Source organism: Gasterosteus aculeatus, chromosome 2 (genome assembly GCF_964276395.1).
Source record: "Gasterosteus aculeatus chromosome 2, fGasAcu3.hap1.1, whole genome shotgun sequence".
NCBI classification, from domain to species: Eukaryota; Metazoa; Chordata; class Actinopteri; order Perciformes; family Gasterosteidae; genus Gasterosteus; species Gasterosteus aculeatus.
The window spans coordinates 13,552,815-13,568,848 of record NC_135689.1 but is presented as its reverse complement, the minus strand read 5'-3'; the positions used below and the strand labels follow the sequence as shown (position 1 = coordinate 13,568,848).

At 44.3% G+C, this 16,034-nt stretch overlaps 1 protein-coding gene across 12 annotated transcripts in view; it reads right to left on the bottom strand.

Annotated features, from left to right (window-relative positions):
• The window catches only part of kazna (kazrin, periplakin interacting protein a), a 129,915-nt gene that overhangs the window by 24,094 nt on the left and 89,787 nt on the right, over positions 1 to 16,034 (bottom strand). For 2 of the 12 annotated variants that reach the window (XM_040192801.2, XM_078083974.1), the window contains exon 1: positions 9,297 to 9,566. The exons of the other annotated variants lie outside the window; for them this stretch is intronic. In XM_040192801.2, the coding sequence (XP_040048735.2) occupies positions 9,297 to 9,327 (31 nt within the window). In that variant the 5' untranslated portion in view covers positions 9,328 to 9,566. Of the gene's footprint in view, positions 1 to 9,296; positions 9,567 to 16,034 lie in introns of those variants that run through there. 12 annotated transcript variants of the gene reach the window in all.

Below are 16,034 nucleotides of genomic sequence, written 5' to 3'. Positions count from 1 at the left end.
GGACTTGCATTCTCTCTGCCGGCTAGCAGAGGGCAACTACTCTGGCTGCATGAAGACTAAACGTCTCTGAGAAAATGACCCTTCTTCTCACTTGGCTTATTACACCTGACTTCATGGTGTTAATTGTTCATTTCAATCTCCTGCAATACGGCACGATGTTCACGGTGTGCGAGCAGACCGCTTGGTGAGATTGATGTAAGATTGTATGGAATGAGTAATATGAAACAAACTGTTGTTAAAGGAAACATCTTAAAGGAGACAAAATGAAAATCATATGTTTTAATATGAGGGCTCTGGAAGTATGTGAAATGAATGTCTGGTATTCATACCAAACATGGATTTCTTAACTAAAGGTTACTAAATTGTAGAACAGAAAGTAACATTGAGAGGAGATAATATTCTTGAAATGATATCATGGCATACATACAATAATAAATACATACAAATGCTCCATATCTCAACAAATGCAGCTGTTAAAAAAAAGAAAAAGAGTTGACAAATACTGACGGAGACGTTTCTGTCAGGGTGTGGGACACACACACACAATTTGACAGCACAAGGTTGTGTTTTAGTTTTCAGCAGTGGGACTCTGTTGCCATCACAACCTCTGCACTGGCAGGTATGAGAGGATGCACCGGGGTCGGATATTTGCTGTGAACTCAGCCTTCAACACCACCTGTTCCCCACTGGCTCACAGCACACTGTTCTCCCCCTAAACGGCAGCTTCACATCTGTCTGACGGCATCGCGCTGATGATTGAATTTATAGGACCTAATTTACAGCTTTATATTTGAAGCGCTCTTTTTGCGGGATGTCAATCCTTTATAATGACATCGTAGTCAGCAAAGTCACTGCTGGGATCTGGAAACATGGTAAATAGCTAAAAGTCACACAGGGTCAATAACACAGGAACTTTAAATAGTACAGGCTTAATGTGTCCCGTGCAACTGAACCGAGGCTAATGACGACTGATCTCTGTCTTTCACTGGTTAGGGGAAGAAGTATTGTGCATTTATCGACCCTCCCTCCATTCCGTTACAATTCCCTAAACGAGATCGCTGGCCATCACGATTCATCGAAACAGTAAATAGAATCTCTATCCCCGGCCACTGATGTGAATGATAGCTTAAATGTGGCTATTTGCATAATAGCGTCCACGGCTCAGACGACGTTGTGCCGGTACAATGAAATATGAATATGATCAGTGCATTTTCCCATTTGTATGATTGAATCTGTCATCTGCTGGACTTAATAGTGCAAGAAACAGAGGCATTTGAGGAGAAAACATGCCTCTTTTACTTTTAAGATTTTGACTTCTTGTGTGTCATCTTATTGACTAAAAATCTGGTATTTTTTTTATCTGGGTGCTCAAAGAATATTTAGACATTGTAATTGGTGCATCTCATATCATGGTAGCACTTCATGGGCCTTTAACAGGCAGGTTTTAATGGGGCCTTCATGTCAGCTAGTTTATGCATCGCTTCACGATGTCCTGAGACAAAGACAAACATTCAGGAGGATTCTGACATAAGCGAGTTAATAATTAATTTGTCTTTTCCATAATCCATGTAGCGCATAAACTCTTTTTCCAACAAATGCAAACTCCACCTCAAATTAGCGCCAAACCATTTACTTTGCCCGATTGGAAAAAGTCGTAATTCATTTTACGGTTCCATAGAGATTTTTATTTTGCAGTATTTCCAAATGCGCTAGAGTCTCCCTAAACTCTGAGCTGTACTGTTATTTCCTCTTCCATTCCATTTCCTATTTTCCCACTTCTATAACCACAGCAGGACCCAGAAACCAAAGTATCTGAAGGTCCAGTAATGTGTCAGAGAGTCCAGTGTCCCCGCGGCAGCTGAAATCAGACTTGGCTGAAGCGGGATTGGAGGTTGAAGACTGATAGGGAGTGACAGTAAGTGTCCAGGGGGGACATATTTAGATTGGTTCTCCATCCTCACAGCGATTTGGAGGGAAAGACGGGTTGGGTTCAATTTTTGCATGTTACCGGAGTCAAAATCCATTAACGGACCTTTTGTTCCCACAGAACTCTGATTGGGGGGAGGAGAGGCAGCGCGGGCCACAGCGCGGAGCAGATAAAAGCTGCTTGCTGCATATATTCCTTCATACGACGTACAGACAATAGAGCAGACACACGTTATATGTTTTTATACTGCTTCAAATACTGCAATACCACCTGACCTAATCCACATATGATGAGACAGACGGCCGAGTCCATCCTCACAACGAGTGCTGTTCTGCTCCGTGTTGTTTAATGACGGGGCAGTGCTGTAAGGCTGAATGCACAGCTTCTCGAACTGCGGATGTTCAGGACAAAGGAGCAACAGAAATCAGGAATGTGTTGAATAAAAAAAAGGGGAATGAAAGAGCAGTCGGGGTCAAGAATTTGAGTAGCAAGTGCTTTCATGACGGGAGGATACAGCCCACATCCTCTTGTTTGTTTTGGACTTGGCAACTAAGCCGTGGCCCTGCTTGAATAAGTACATTCAAACCGACCCGCTTTCAAACCCATCGGAGAAGCTGCGGTGGTTTTACAGTTCAACCCCTGTCAACACTCCTTTTGAAAACATTTTGAATAAATAAATCCTTGATTTCAAAACACTCGTGGTGATCTCCTTTACGAGTCCAATGGAAATAGTTTGCTCTCCAGTTTATAGAATTAAGAAAAAGTTAAAAAAAAGAAAACTTCCTCTCATCTTTGAACCAGGTGTCGTAATATCTATTTCCTGAATAAAACTCAAAGCATTCATGTTCTACCGCTGAGTTTTCATTTCCTTATGCACTCACAAGGCACGCACATTGTTTGTTATTAAATTGAAGCTCACCTTGAAGAAAACATGCTTTTAGTCCTATTTAGAACACTGAGTACTGGTGCACTTTATCCCCTTGCAGCCAAAATCAGTACAACAACAATAACAACTAACTAACAACATTCAGCGACAAAACCGTTGAAACTAAAAGAACCTTCCTGAAAAAGGTACATTTTTCTATCTTAATAGCATATCTCCTGTTCTCAAGCGAATATGATTAGGATTTTTCCATAGTTTCCTGAAAGCATTCTTCTGTAACCAAATCAAGCGCATGAAGGCAAACCGATGAGGACAAAGTGTGCGCTTAGATGGCAGCAGTGGAGCTCATTGAACCCTTTTAAAAAACCAATCTCAAAACATGTACAATGCCACTTATTTACAGGTGCTTCCTTCCTTACAGTGGTAAAATAAATAAAAAAAAGTACTGAATATCAATATGAATGTTATTTATCTGTAACAGAATGTTTCCTTTTCTCTCCCTACACGCACAGGCTTATCTACGACGAGTCAGTTCAGTCGGTGTCTGACACTCCTTTCATTCATTCCTGCTGTTGCCTTCACTATCTGTGTGACAGAGCAAAGAGTAACAGAGCGAGCACTGCACTGCGCTTCTATACAATAAGAATGCATGAGAATCAGCCGTGTTACTCTATAGGAAACTACATGCAAGGCGGCCTACAGGCTGCTCCGACGCGGTTCTATTTCCATGTCACGATTACATTTTAGGAAGCACGCTATTTAAACCCAGCAGGACATTTTCATTCATGTAAAACATTCTGTTACACAGACTTGGATAGATATGTGCACCCCCCCCCCCACACACACACACACATTACTGAAGGCATGATGGGATTCTGATTAATGGCTGCCCTTTGCAGACATGTATGCAAACAGCAGCCATTATCTGACCTTTGTGTCCTTTGTGAAAAAAAAGCAGCCAAAAAGAAACATTTAAATCAACATTAAAGATAATGTTACACTTACACTCTGGCCACCTAAAAGTACCCAGTGATTTAAGCGCATTATGAATAGTTCCTGACATAACTTACAATTTTGCAAACGTCGGTGCTGCGTTTCGCTGAATTTGTTTAGTTTCACTGACTTCCAGAACAGCAAATATGTTTGCCGGGTTACTTGACATTTCCAAATCACTCAGCACACTGCATTATACAACGGTAACACTTGCAAAGTTGAATGCAGACTGTGTGAGCAGTGACAAATGACACGCCACAACTCATTTTAAGGATCTGCTTATTGATTTCCACACAGCACAGAAATGAATGGAAAGTGCTCTCCAAAAAAATACTTTTTAAAATTGTTAGGATAAAGAAATTCACATGATGAGGTGATGGCAGGCAAACACCCAGAGTTTCAACTGGCGGCCTGTGATTTGAGTTTTTCGATATCACTCTAGTGTTTAATAAGGAGAGGGGGCGGGGTCAACGGCAACGTTAGGGGTTAAAAATTAGCCCGATTGTTAGCGCCAATTGTGAAATGCATCTCTTTCATAAGCAGCTCCGAGCCGAAGTGAAAGCACGCGTGCACTGCTTTCTAAACCACATCCTGAAACACCTCATTCAGGGGCAGATTGCCAAAAAAACCCTATTTCATAGAGTCTTTCAGCTTGAATGAGATGAGGTGATCATTAATACAAGTCAGAGGCTGTGCCTGTCTCGCGCACACTCACACACACTCATCTTTATGGACCATCTGAAAGCAAATATATCAGTGGCTCGTGACGGTGGTGACGGCGAAGCGCTGACTGATGGGGGCAGCCCGCGGTGTCTGCTGCGTCTGGCAGTGCTTTGCTCAGGATTAGCTAGTCAATTCTCCTCAGCAGAACAACGCCTGAGGAGATGACGGGGTCACGCCTGATGAAAGAGAGAAAAAAAACACACCTGGCCTTGGGGCGCTCCATCACAGAAATACCACTAATATTCTGTATAAACGGAGAGAGTGATGAAGATATATTGGTATTCGGGATAACACGTACAGGAATGGATTACTGTTTATTGATGAGCACACCAGTGGGAAGTCAACCGTGTCCCTGAAGGTCTTAAGATGCCAGAGAATGTTTGGGATGAAAATGTGCGAAAATGACCCGAACAATTTCCATGACTGAAAGCTCAAATTGCTTGCTTGTTTGGTCTGACACGGCATCCAAAACTAAATATTCAATCAACAATCATACATGACAAAGACAATCTGCAAAACTGGATCCCGGTACAAGCGAATCCTCTTCCACACAGATGACTTCCACTGAATTCCACAGAACAGGAGGTAGTCGCCGCCGCCGGCTCCCGTCAAAGACATTTAAATGACGATGTCACTCCCAGCACGAGTCCCTCCCTTCCACTCAGTCACTGTCCATCAAGTAGCACGGGCTCTAACATCACAGAATCTGACATGCACATGCTGGCAATCCTATTTCATGCTTCAGGTCCTTGGAGTAATGGGGGCTGAACTCGTGCTGGAGTGGGGTTGGAGCAGAGAGAACTTATCAGAGAGAAAGATAAGACCCCAAACTCAGACGCATTCCACCACGATCTGTGTCAATTTTCTTCGAACCCTGCAGTGTGTCTGCGGATAGGATCAGCCACACTACCCAGAACCTGCATCGCTGTCCACAGAATCACAAACATGCAAACAGGGTTCATATATTATATCCTAAATACATACAAGTGTCTTTATTTTTATTGTCATTACACAGTTACGTAAGCAGCCCTTTCTCTCATTTTCACCGTCTGTCCTTGTGCCAAACTGACTATAATCCGTCAAAACAAAGCGTCGTTGTTTAAGTCCTTCTCCCGTCATGACGAGAAACCCGCAAAACTGTGAGATTACTGTCGCTCTTGGGCTTCGGGTGGACAGATACGCTGTACGGGGTTTAGATTTTCATAGTCACAGAGATTAGCAGTAGAGTTTCCATGACGCTAGAAGGGGTGCTGTTCAGGTCATGAGGGACAGTTGGTTGAATTGAAGATGATAGCTGAAAATAATGGAAGGATAAAGCCTTTAAAAACACAACTGGGGGGGCGTTCAGAGTGAGATAAAATGGCGCCTTTTTACAGAAATGATAACGAGGGTGGAAGCTGACAACTGTTCTCCCTTGGGTTCTTCCTATTAGCTCCATGCAATTTATTATCCTCCACTATGAAGCACCAGCAGGCACTCAGGTGGCAAGTAAATGCTGCAAAAAACACACACATGGAGCCAATCCTAGGACACCGTCATTGCAGGAATAAACACCATTTGCTTATTTCAGTGGAAACTAATTATGTGTGCACAGCTCTCTCTCAGTTGGTATGCTAATGGCCTCATGCTTTACTCAGGTTCTTCCTCCAGATTGAAGCTACAGTTTTTGCTTTTCTCCCGGACAGCTTAACCAAACATGATGAGAATGTTGCATCAGGCAAGGCAATAATTGCTGCTGGTCATGCTCGACGAGCTGCGTGGAAACATATCATTCATTCAAGCCAAGATACGAAATAGCATCTATGCAAATATACAAGCGTTCAACATTTGGTTTAGTTTTGTAACATCCATTTTCACTGGCTTTTCCTTGCGGTTCCAGTTTATTCTCACACGTTGTTAACACAGCGCTATTGTGTTGATCTAATTTGCACCGGGTGTTGCTATTAAACATCTTGCAAACAAATGAACACTTATTTTCAGAGATTAGATTTGCAACAACATCTTATGCAATTTGAGCATATAAAGCAACTCTGGGACTCTTCTGGGAGCAGATCTCTGTGAGGCGACCAGGGCTCTGCGCCACCGGCGGCAGAGAAACTTTATTCAGATTCCGCTGCATTCTCTTATGAGGTGGATGAACGGATTAGCTGAGACAGGCGCTGTAGCTGAGAGGTGTTTGGATGAGTGCCGGCACACGTGTGACAAATCAGGCGCGTGTGGGTGTGTGCGCGCGTGTGTGTGGGCACGTAGTTGAGAATAGGGCTCCGGTGCCGAAGGCTAACGGTGTGTTTATTTATAGTCTCGGCCAAATCCGAGGGCAGACCCTCTGTCCCCATGGATACTTCATCAAACTGAGTCCACAGCTACAGAGTCTGCGTACCTGTATGAGGTGAGACCCTGCACTCACATCAACCCGTCAAACCCATCGGCCAACCTGCACGCGGGACAAGAAGAAATACCGCCACGTAGAAAAGCCCAGGCCGGGTGACAGCGATGATCCGGCTGACAAAGTAGGAGTGCCTGGGAGCTGAAACCTCCCCCCCCCCCCCCCCCCCCCCCCCCCCCCCCCCCCCCCCCCTCTCCCAGGTTGCCTCCTGGGATAGTTAATACAATCCTGGGACTGAAATATGTAACTAATGGTTGGGCAGTTACATTTGTTCCCAGTTTTTGGAAAGGAGCGGGGATGTGTTGACAGATTCATTAAACAAAGCTGCGAGACCGAGAAGTCTGTCACTGTGAATGTGAGCTACCCTTTCGGTGACTTACAGGGAGACAGTTCTGTCATCCACCCGGGTGCGTTGGATGAGCCGGGGGGGGAATGTGCAGACGACAGTGGGACGAATCAGATTTGTGACGGCGACGACGCAGCCGAATTAATCTGGGAATTAGCTTGGGAGTAGATGTGATTAGACGGCAGGCTGTTCAAACAGAGCGAGGTAGAGAAGTCTTAATAAAAGACTCCGATCAGTTGTTCCACTGTTATCTCTGACTCGATTGTGACAGGCGGCCGATCATCTTTCAACCGCCGCTTGCCGCAATCACCTTGTAGCACAGTCGGCCAACGGATGGCCACCGCGCAGCTACGGCCAAACTGCTCGAGCATCTACAGCGGTTAAAAAAACGTCCCGTGTGCACGTAATGCATCGAAGCGTCGAATGACACGCATCCACAGACGAATGCCAGCATGCATTGGGGGGCTTAAGGGTGAAGGTCCACACGCACAGCCCTAACAGGGCCCTAAGCGAGCGTCCGGTCCGTCCAGTGGAAACCAACAACAGCTCCTGTTTGATAGCCTGGTTCACAGAAGGTGTTGATCCGCAGTGTGAAGCCCTCCCTGACATCATATCACTCATCGCGAAACACTGTTTTTTTCAGCCATCAGAGGCAAAGAACAAATGCAATGTGAAATGATCCGGGGTGTCTGCCGGACAGGCAGGGCCAGCAGGCCCGGAAGAAGCGATGTTCGATGGGAATCTTTAACACAGAGCACGAGCACATGTTTCCGTTACTCTGCTTGGAGGGAAAAGCATCGTGCGATTACACATAATCTGCTGCTATAGTTACAAGCAATAATGGCTGCATGACTAATGTTTTACATTTTCAGTTTGCCAAGACAGGCCACAAATTACCTTGGCGGCTGCCACAGAAATGTGAGATGGAAAGATGAGTAACTGAGCACTATCGCACATACATAACCACACCTGGGATAGAACGGGTGATGCAAAGACAGACATCCATAGCCTCCAGCTGCTTGTTTTGCTTTGGAAAGCACTAATTGTGTTGCAACCACACCTTGGCGTTAAGCCTGATGTGTGCGTTTGAAAAACGGGTTGACCACTTTCATGCCACATTTCTGGGTCGATAGCACAGGAGATTTCTAGGAATAATTAACACAGGGTTCATCTGGCTAATGTGAACTTTACCTCTTTGTTTGGGCTTTACATAGTCGAAGGTCGAAGGCCAGGTGGAGAACCCGTATATAGATAAAATGCAGGTATTTGGAAGCCAAACAGCAGAGCAGTTGTTCTCAGAATTGCAACTCTTCCTCAGCTGTTTCCATTTGAAATGGTCTGAAACCAGTCTGGCTGACACAGCAACAATCCCTGTGTGGATGTAGAACAAGCTTTCAGGCTGCAGACCCGGACCAGTGTTTACCATAGAAACAAAGGACAATGCCTCTTTAAATGACCATGAAAACACGGTTGTTTGGAGACAAACTTAACACAACTTAAAAGCGAGACAGTGACCTAGTCACTGACGGTTGGTAAAACCACCTCACAACCCAACGTACCAAACAGCGGAGAAAAGTGTGAATCATTGCAATATTTTCCGATCATTGTCTTTTAAAGGCCAGAGGTCAGATCCCAGCACCACAACAGCCACATGGCTCTGCGTGTTCACCAGTTCATTCTTTCCACGGCAGTTGGGGAAAGAGTCTCAGCTCAAACTAAGATCAGACACTGTGACAGCAGTGGAGCCTCCACTCAACTACACTCTGAGGTCAGTCAGTGCAGGTTAAAGTCTCCCAACGGCTCAGTGCCGACACAGCTGACCGACTGGCTGATCCACTATCGGAGAGATGGCTCTCAACACGTGAGCATGTAACTCTTTATGCTAAATAGCAAAAAGTAATACCCCCCTCTTCTTGCCACTTATATCCTGATTGATACCGAATAGGCCACCTTTCAGCCACCTGTCACTATTTGAAAGTGCAGGGCTGAAACTCGTGCTATCGTCTAGCAGCTGCACTTCTCCTTCCCGCTCACTCACCAGACTTTCCTTGCTCCCCGTCTGACTTCATCCCCTCCTCCGAGGGAGGTCTTCCAGAGGATTCCAGGATCTGTCAGGTGTGTGTGCTGCAAACTTTCAGAAAACGCATCAAGTCCCCAAACTCAAACAGAATCCTCCTCTCTTGAGCACTTTTCACTTAAAGCCCGTCCATTTCAAAAACTGCTTTCCCAACTAAAATCGAGGGCTAAGGTGACACCGGGAAAAACCTCCAGGAGCTGCCGCTGTCGTTCCCCGTGCGAGTGTACCTGTTCGAGGCGACTCCCACGGCTTAAATGATACAGTACACAGGTCCCCTCCCCCTCAACTCAAATGCTTTACTCGGTGAGGGGGAGGAGCTCGGCGGGGCTGATTTTCCCACATTACTCAAACCTACGCGAGGACATTCGCACACACCCGCTCACTCAGACACGGAAGAGGGAGGAGGAGCCTAGCCTAGGTGTGGGCTTGCAGGCAGGTGAGGGCTGGTGTGTGTGTGTGTGTGTGTGTGTGTGTGTGTTGTCAAACACCGGCAGGCCTGCCAGCTGTTTATTTGCCCGAGGGTCTCAGTAACCGAATACCCCTTAAAACAACACCTGTGGTATTGTAAAGACCTTGAGCATCATTAAAGTACTGCAGTTTCAAAAATACAGAGAAGTTTGTTGATCTTTGTCTGCCATTATGATCCGCCAGGAGAAGAAATGAATCATCTGTGTTTTTTTCTTCTCATCAACCCACACGCTTTGGTCAAACTACAGCAGGGTGTAGTCATGAAGAGTGCGGTAAACCAAAGCTCTGCCATAACGGGTGGATTAGGACCTACAACCAGGGGATACACACAGGATATTGTCATCATTCTGTGGGTTTATCACACAAATTGTAATAAAGTGTAGATGTTTACGTTGCTTTGTATAACAAACATTTGAAAGCTTATTTTAGTTTAATTAAATGTTAACGTCTCTGACTGTCCATGACTGCTTCTCACAATCTCTGCATGCCTGTTGTATTCAGCGCCCCTCCCTCCCCTGCGGTGAGAGCAGTCCGATGCAGGCAGGGGATTGACGGATTGCTGAGCTGTGAGTCGTTATACAGGAGAAGCCTCAATTTAAGCCTATGAGTTTATTCAACTTTATTTATCTGCCTGCAAAGGGCAGGCAGAGAAACAACATTTTAAATGAGCAGAATGAAGAGTGACACTATAAATGTTAAAAGTTAATTAGTCATAGAAAAAAAGGGTTATAAACCGGCATTATACGAGACTATTTTTACCATTTGAAGAGTACCTGGACTGTTTGAATTTGAATAATTTCAAATAAAGCAGTATTCTTTGTGCCGCCTTTGTGAGCCAACATGAATATTATCAGTGAAAATTAATATCCCTATAATGATTATTATTAGGTAAGTCCTGCTTCAACAATTAAGGTCACATTCAGAACAATGTATTATCAAATATGCCTCATCCTTCCATAAGGACATTCTGATATATTTACATTCAATATATTGTCCAAACATATATGTGCACTAACAGAAAGAGTTACATGAGCTTTCATTGGCCCAGTCTAGATTCTCTCAAGCTGTAACTGTAAACGTTTACATTCAGCAACAAACTCAAATTGATCGACTTGTTGTTGTTTGTATATTTAGCTGATGTTACACAGACACTTCAGTACAATGCACCTACATCACAAAAGTGTCAATCCATTGCTACGGCGCAAAAATATGATTGGGTTCTCTGCAGGGTTGATAATGACTCAACGTGCCACCCGTCTGTCTGAGACAATAAAGCAGCTAAAGAAAACTATCTACTGTCGCCATGCATAATGAACAACGTGGGGAAATTGAATCCTGCCTCCTCAAAGGAGTGTTTGTGGGCCACGCACGTCTGCAGCTCAACTGATATGCAGCAGATTAAAAGCTGAAGGTACAGGCACAGGATGACAAGGAGAGGCTTTGTGTTTTAAACATGTGTGTGCACGCGGATACGTGATGAGGATTTCACTTCGAGATTCGACAACTAAAATGACCCAGCAGGACGCAGGGAGAGAGCGGCTAAGCTATGTTATACGACACGATTGGAATCCTAGAATAGTGCAATTCCCCATGTGAAGCTGTAGGTGGTAAAGTTGTTTAAAGAATTGTGCCGGTCAGACGGTCTGCTGCAGTGCATGCAAAATTATTACATAGCAGTTCCCAAAATTCTTGGAATGCTTGGAATTTATGACAAATGGGATTCTCCGCATAGAATACGGTGGAGCTTCAGTAGCAAGATGCCCTTATGAATATCATTGTGCAAAAAATACAAATAAATTCTATATTCAACATTTGCACAGACACTGATAAGCAACATGGACCACGTTGGTATATTATGCTTTCTTGCTCACTAGACTGCAGACTATAGTACATTAATTATGCTACTCTTGCTCCAGTCCTGTTGGGACACACTGGCTCCAGTGTAAGGTAACTGGAAAGTGTTCCAGCTGCAGCTGAAGCCTGGACACTTATGAAGATGAAGTGCTAATCAGCTGGTCTGTTGGGTTTCCTAATTAAAAGAATATATTTGGCAGGCGCTGGCTATTTACACTACATTGAGACGGCATCAAATTACGCTACAGGGCTGCACAGCTTGGAAAGCATGATGGTGTGAAGAAGAGAAAAGATTTAAGGTAAGACAGTTTAGTCACGTATGACTTGAGAGAGAGAAAAAGTATCCATTGAACTGTGAAGATGGCGGATTAGATAGGAAGATGGTCGTAACAGGAATACATTATTACCGCTGTGAAAAGCTGGAGAAGAGAAACGTAGCGGTCATGTTGTTGTTACGGCCGTCAGAGTCATTCCAGAGATGTCTGGATATTATGTATTTCCAGTCACTCAGCCAATTTGTCACAAACGCAGTTTTCTGCTCAATGTGAAAGATATTGTCAACGTTAAGGCTGTTGAGAACACAAACAGCAATGCGCACAAAAACACATCAAAGGGGCCACATCGGTACAGAGGAAATGTCATACCCAAACATGTACACAGCATCTTTTTACAGTGCTGATTTTTGAGTGTTTCGGCTGACTGACATTGAGCCGGATAGAAGCCTCTCGCGGCGGAAGCTGCAGCAGGAAGAACGAGGCCGGTGGCGACACTTCGGGATGTGAGCTGCCGAGTGCAGACACCGATGATACAACAGACACTGAATCATTCAGCTGTAATGAATGTCAGCCCGGCAGTTCTTGTTCTTGTCTTGCGGAGTTGGCACATTTGGGAAGATTTGGAGGACTTTTACTTACAGGGGATTCCCTTTTTTTCTTGCTACGTTTACTTAACAATCTGAGTAGCCTACCTATCCCACTTATGGAGAAGATGTAATACAAATGAGGCCTAGTTGGATTAACACATTGATGTGTTTTGGGGATTGGTAGCCAGCAGCAATCTCTCAGGTGAAGAAACTATAGAAGTAATGTTTGTGTATTCATTTTACATCCTTAGTGAATTACTGATCTACAGCCTTGGGTGCTTTTATCACGTTTGTCTTGTTGTCTTTGTGGATAGTGTGTCGAGAGGGATGCACAAATAAAGTAACCTAACCTGACCTGCCAGGTGTCAAATACTGCAGAGCAGTTTAGAATACTCTGGAAAGTCATCTGACCATAAATCATGACATCCTTTGTTGACAGTTGATTCTTTTTAAGGCATTTCACCCGATGCGATGGCACACATTTGTGTTGCTAGATCAGGTTGCATCAGGTGTCGTGTTTTTGCTTATAGCTGCAGCGGCGAGACAAAGAATGTTGAGGTGCAGGATTTGTTAAGACCTTGGAGAGGATGTCCCGTAACCTCCCTCATAACCACACCAACACAGCCCCCACCTTTGTACTCTTACCTCCGGCAATTCACATACATGAGGAGGGCGAGTCATGTAAAGTCTTTTTGTCTGCAATGAGACCAAGTGGTGTGCAGCCGTATATTGTTGACCTTCGGCGAGTCCTGAAAGTATCTTTTCGGCACTTTCACGCTCTCTGGACTTCATTTCGCCTTCTCACCTGGATGTCCCCACTTCCACTGCTTCTTCTCGGCGCTCATCACTGCCACTGCATACGTCCGTCAGACTGGCTCCTCAGAGCCTTTCGTCTTCAGCCCGCTAAGTTTCATGTCTTTTCTCCCACCGTCCAACCGCCTTGTTCCTTAATCATTGTAAAGGAACCGGCAGCCACCAGGTGCCACTTGGCTCTCTTCCAGATCTGGCAGCTCCGACGGCCACCGCCGCTGCCAATTCAGCACCGCCAGACGGCAGAACAGATTAGCTGCCCGTTGGCCTTTTAACGGCCATTTTGAAGGGCAGGCAGGCGGCGTTACAAGTAGTGACCGGTTGTATCAGCTGGCAGTTTGCCTTGTGTCGAGTATCCAAGGTGGAATTCAGAAATAGAAAATGCACCACTAGCACCGTGGCGCGGTGCTGCGCCACGGTGCTAGTGTTTAAATCCAAAACCCAACGAGGCGCAAGAGGAAAACTTATCAATGCAAAAAAAATGTAACCGCAAAAAGGTTTAATTTTTTGGCTTTAGTGGGTAAATGTAAACATGTATACACTAGTGACTCATATTGCATAGCATTATAAATATATATCGAAAGTAGAAGGTATTTTAAGTCTATTTTAAACACTGATGTACCAGCTATTTGTGCTTATGGATTACATTGTCTTAAAGACAATGTTTAATACACTAAGTACAGCCAAAGTGTTATAATTCTCTGGAGTAATTTTAAATGCATGAAATGATCATTCACAAGGTGAATATTATATTTCAAGAAAGTACAGATAAGAACATACATCTTTTCAGGATACTTTTTTAAACTTATTTGACTCTCAGCAGCAGATCGAGAGAAGTGAAGGTCACTGAACGCCCATTTGCTGTTTTCTGGTCCACTCACTAGAAAAACAGTCACATGCCCACAACAAGGTACCTGGTAATTTGGAATTCAACTTTGAGGAGGGCAAATCGCTTTGCATCTGTCACTGCAATGAGACGAATGGAGACACGCAGTGTGCTGCTCTTATCACATGCTATTGCTCTGCAGTCGTAGCACGATACATTTACACAAAAGCCTTGACAGATTAAATGAACAGCACAGCTACGGATCTAAATATAGACCACAATGTAGTATGCGGTAACAATTTAATGAAAATATTTGAAAGAATTTATATATAACTGTGTGGCGCAACCTTCCTCTGAAATGATTCCAAAAGAGTGAAGAAAACAGCAAGAACATTTAGAAAAGGAGGCAAACTCTTTTAGTGTCTGATGTTTTAGTGCAAAAGAATGTGGCACATAGACCCACACTGCACACATTTAGGAACAAGTAAAGTCCCATTTGATGATATTATGTAGTAAATCTGGAGCTCCTCAATGTCCCGTTTTGACCTTTTGACCTTCCACTCTCACTTGTCAGGCAGCCTTCTTTAATGAAGCGGTCGGAGAGTGACAGACGGCAGATTTCCAGACTGCTGCTGTGTTCCCTTTGTCAATATTCACCTCTCAGTAGAGCGACACACACACACACACACACACACACACACACACACACACACACACACAGAACCACTTCGTCTGTGAACATTGCAGCACTGCAGCATAGTTGATAATCAAAATATGATTTCTAAGACGACAACACAGACAATATACAGTTTAACATTAAAATATAAATAAATAATAGCTGCCACACAGAAAAAAAATCCAACTAGAAACCGCCATCATGTCTGAGCATTTAAGAGCGTCTATTTTAGTGTGTAAATTACAGTGGAGAGGTCTGGATATTGCTGCTGAAGAACGTTTGAGTGCCATTCTGCCAATAAGAGGACTTCTATGGGGGCAGGCGTTTGGAAAGTGTCAGCGCATGAGAAAAATGGAAGTGCTCAGCAGAGACCATATCACACGCACAGCTACACGCACACACGTGACTCGCTCTCCTTCCATATTGTTCTTTATCCTGCCCCTCCACTATGTGATGTTTCTCATAATCCAAATACATTCACAGGCATAAGTCCTTAGGCAATATCCCCCCGCGCTCTTCCTCCCTCATACTGTCTCTCTTTTTTCTGGGTGGCCTGTCTGACCTCTTAGCGCCGACCCTCCTATTCAACCGTCTCCATAATGATACAGTGTCCACCGCTTGCGTTTGTTTCCCCGCTCCTCATCAAGTGCAGCATCTCCCCTTTGACTTCCAAATGACCTCCAAACACCAAAACGAAAAGATGACTAGATAAGAGATAAGTAGTGTGGTAGTAGGACTGACATTTTCTACTAACGTTAAAATAATAGTAAACCTATGAAAATAAAATAAAGATTAAAAACATTTGAAAAGACGAGTGAAATGTACTTCATTATCAAGAGTACCTGATGTTATTGAAACATTACTGATTCAATGTCTTGAAATTACAACAACGTCATACAATAATCAAGTAAAACACAAATACCTCTAAATTGTAGAGTAAACATTTTATTATGCTTCTGTGGAAGACTACCAACCTGCCAAAAGTCTGCAACCCTGTTCCCTGTCTTTAGAGCGACTCGTGAGCACATTGAGCATCATCCCGACATCGGCAGACGTTAACAGGAGAGAGGAGAGATCTGGCAGCAAAATGGATCCCTGAGCAGGACACTCCAATGAGGAAATGGCCCCTGGGGCTCCTTGGGTGACACGACAGATCCATACCGGCGCTGGCAGCCTCACAACATCCACAGTCCAATGGACGTG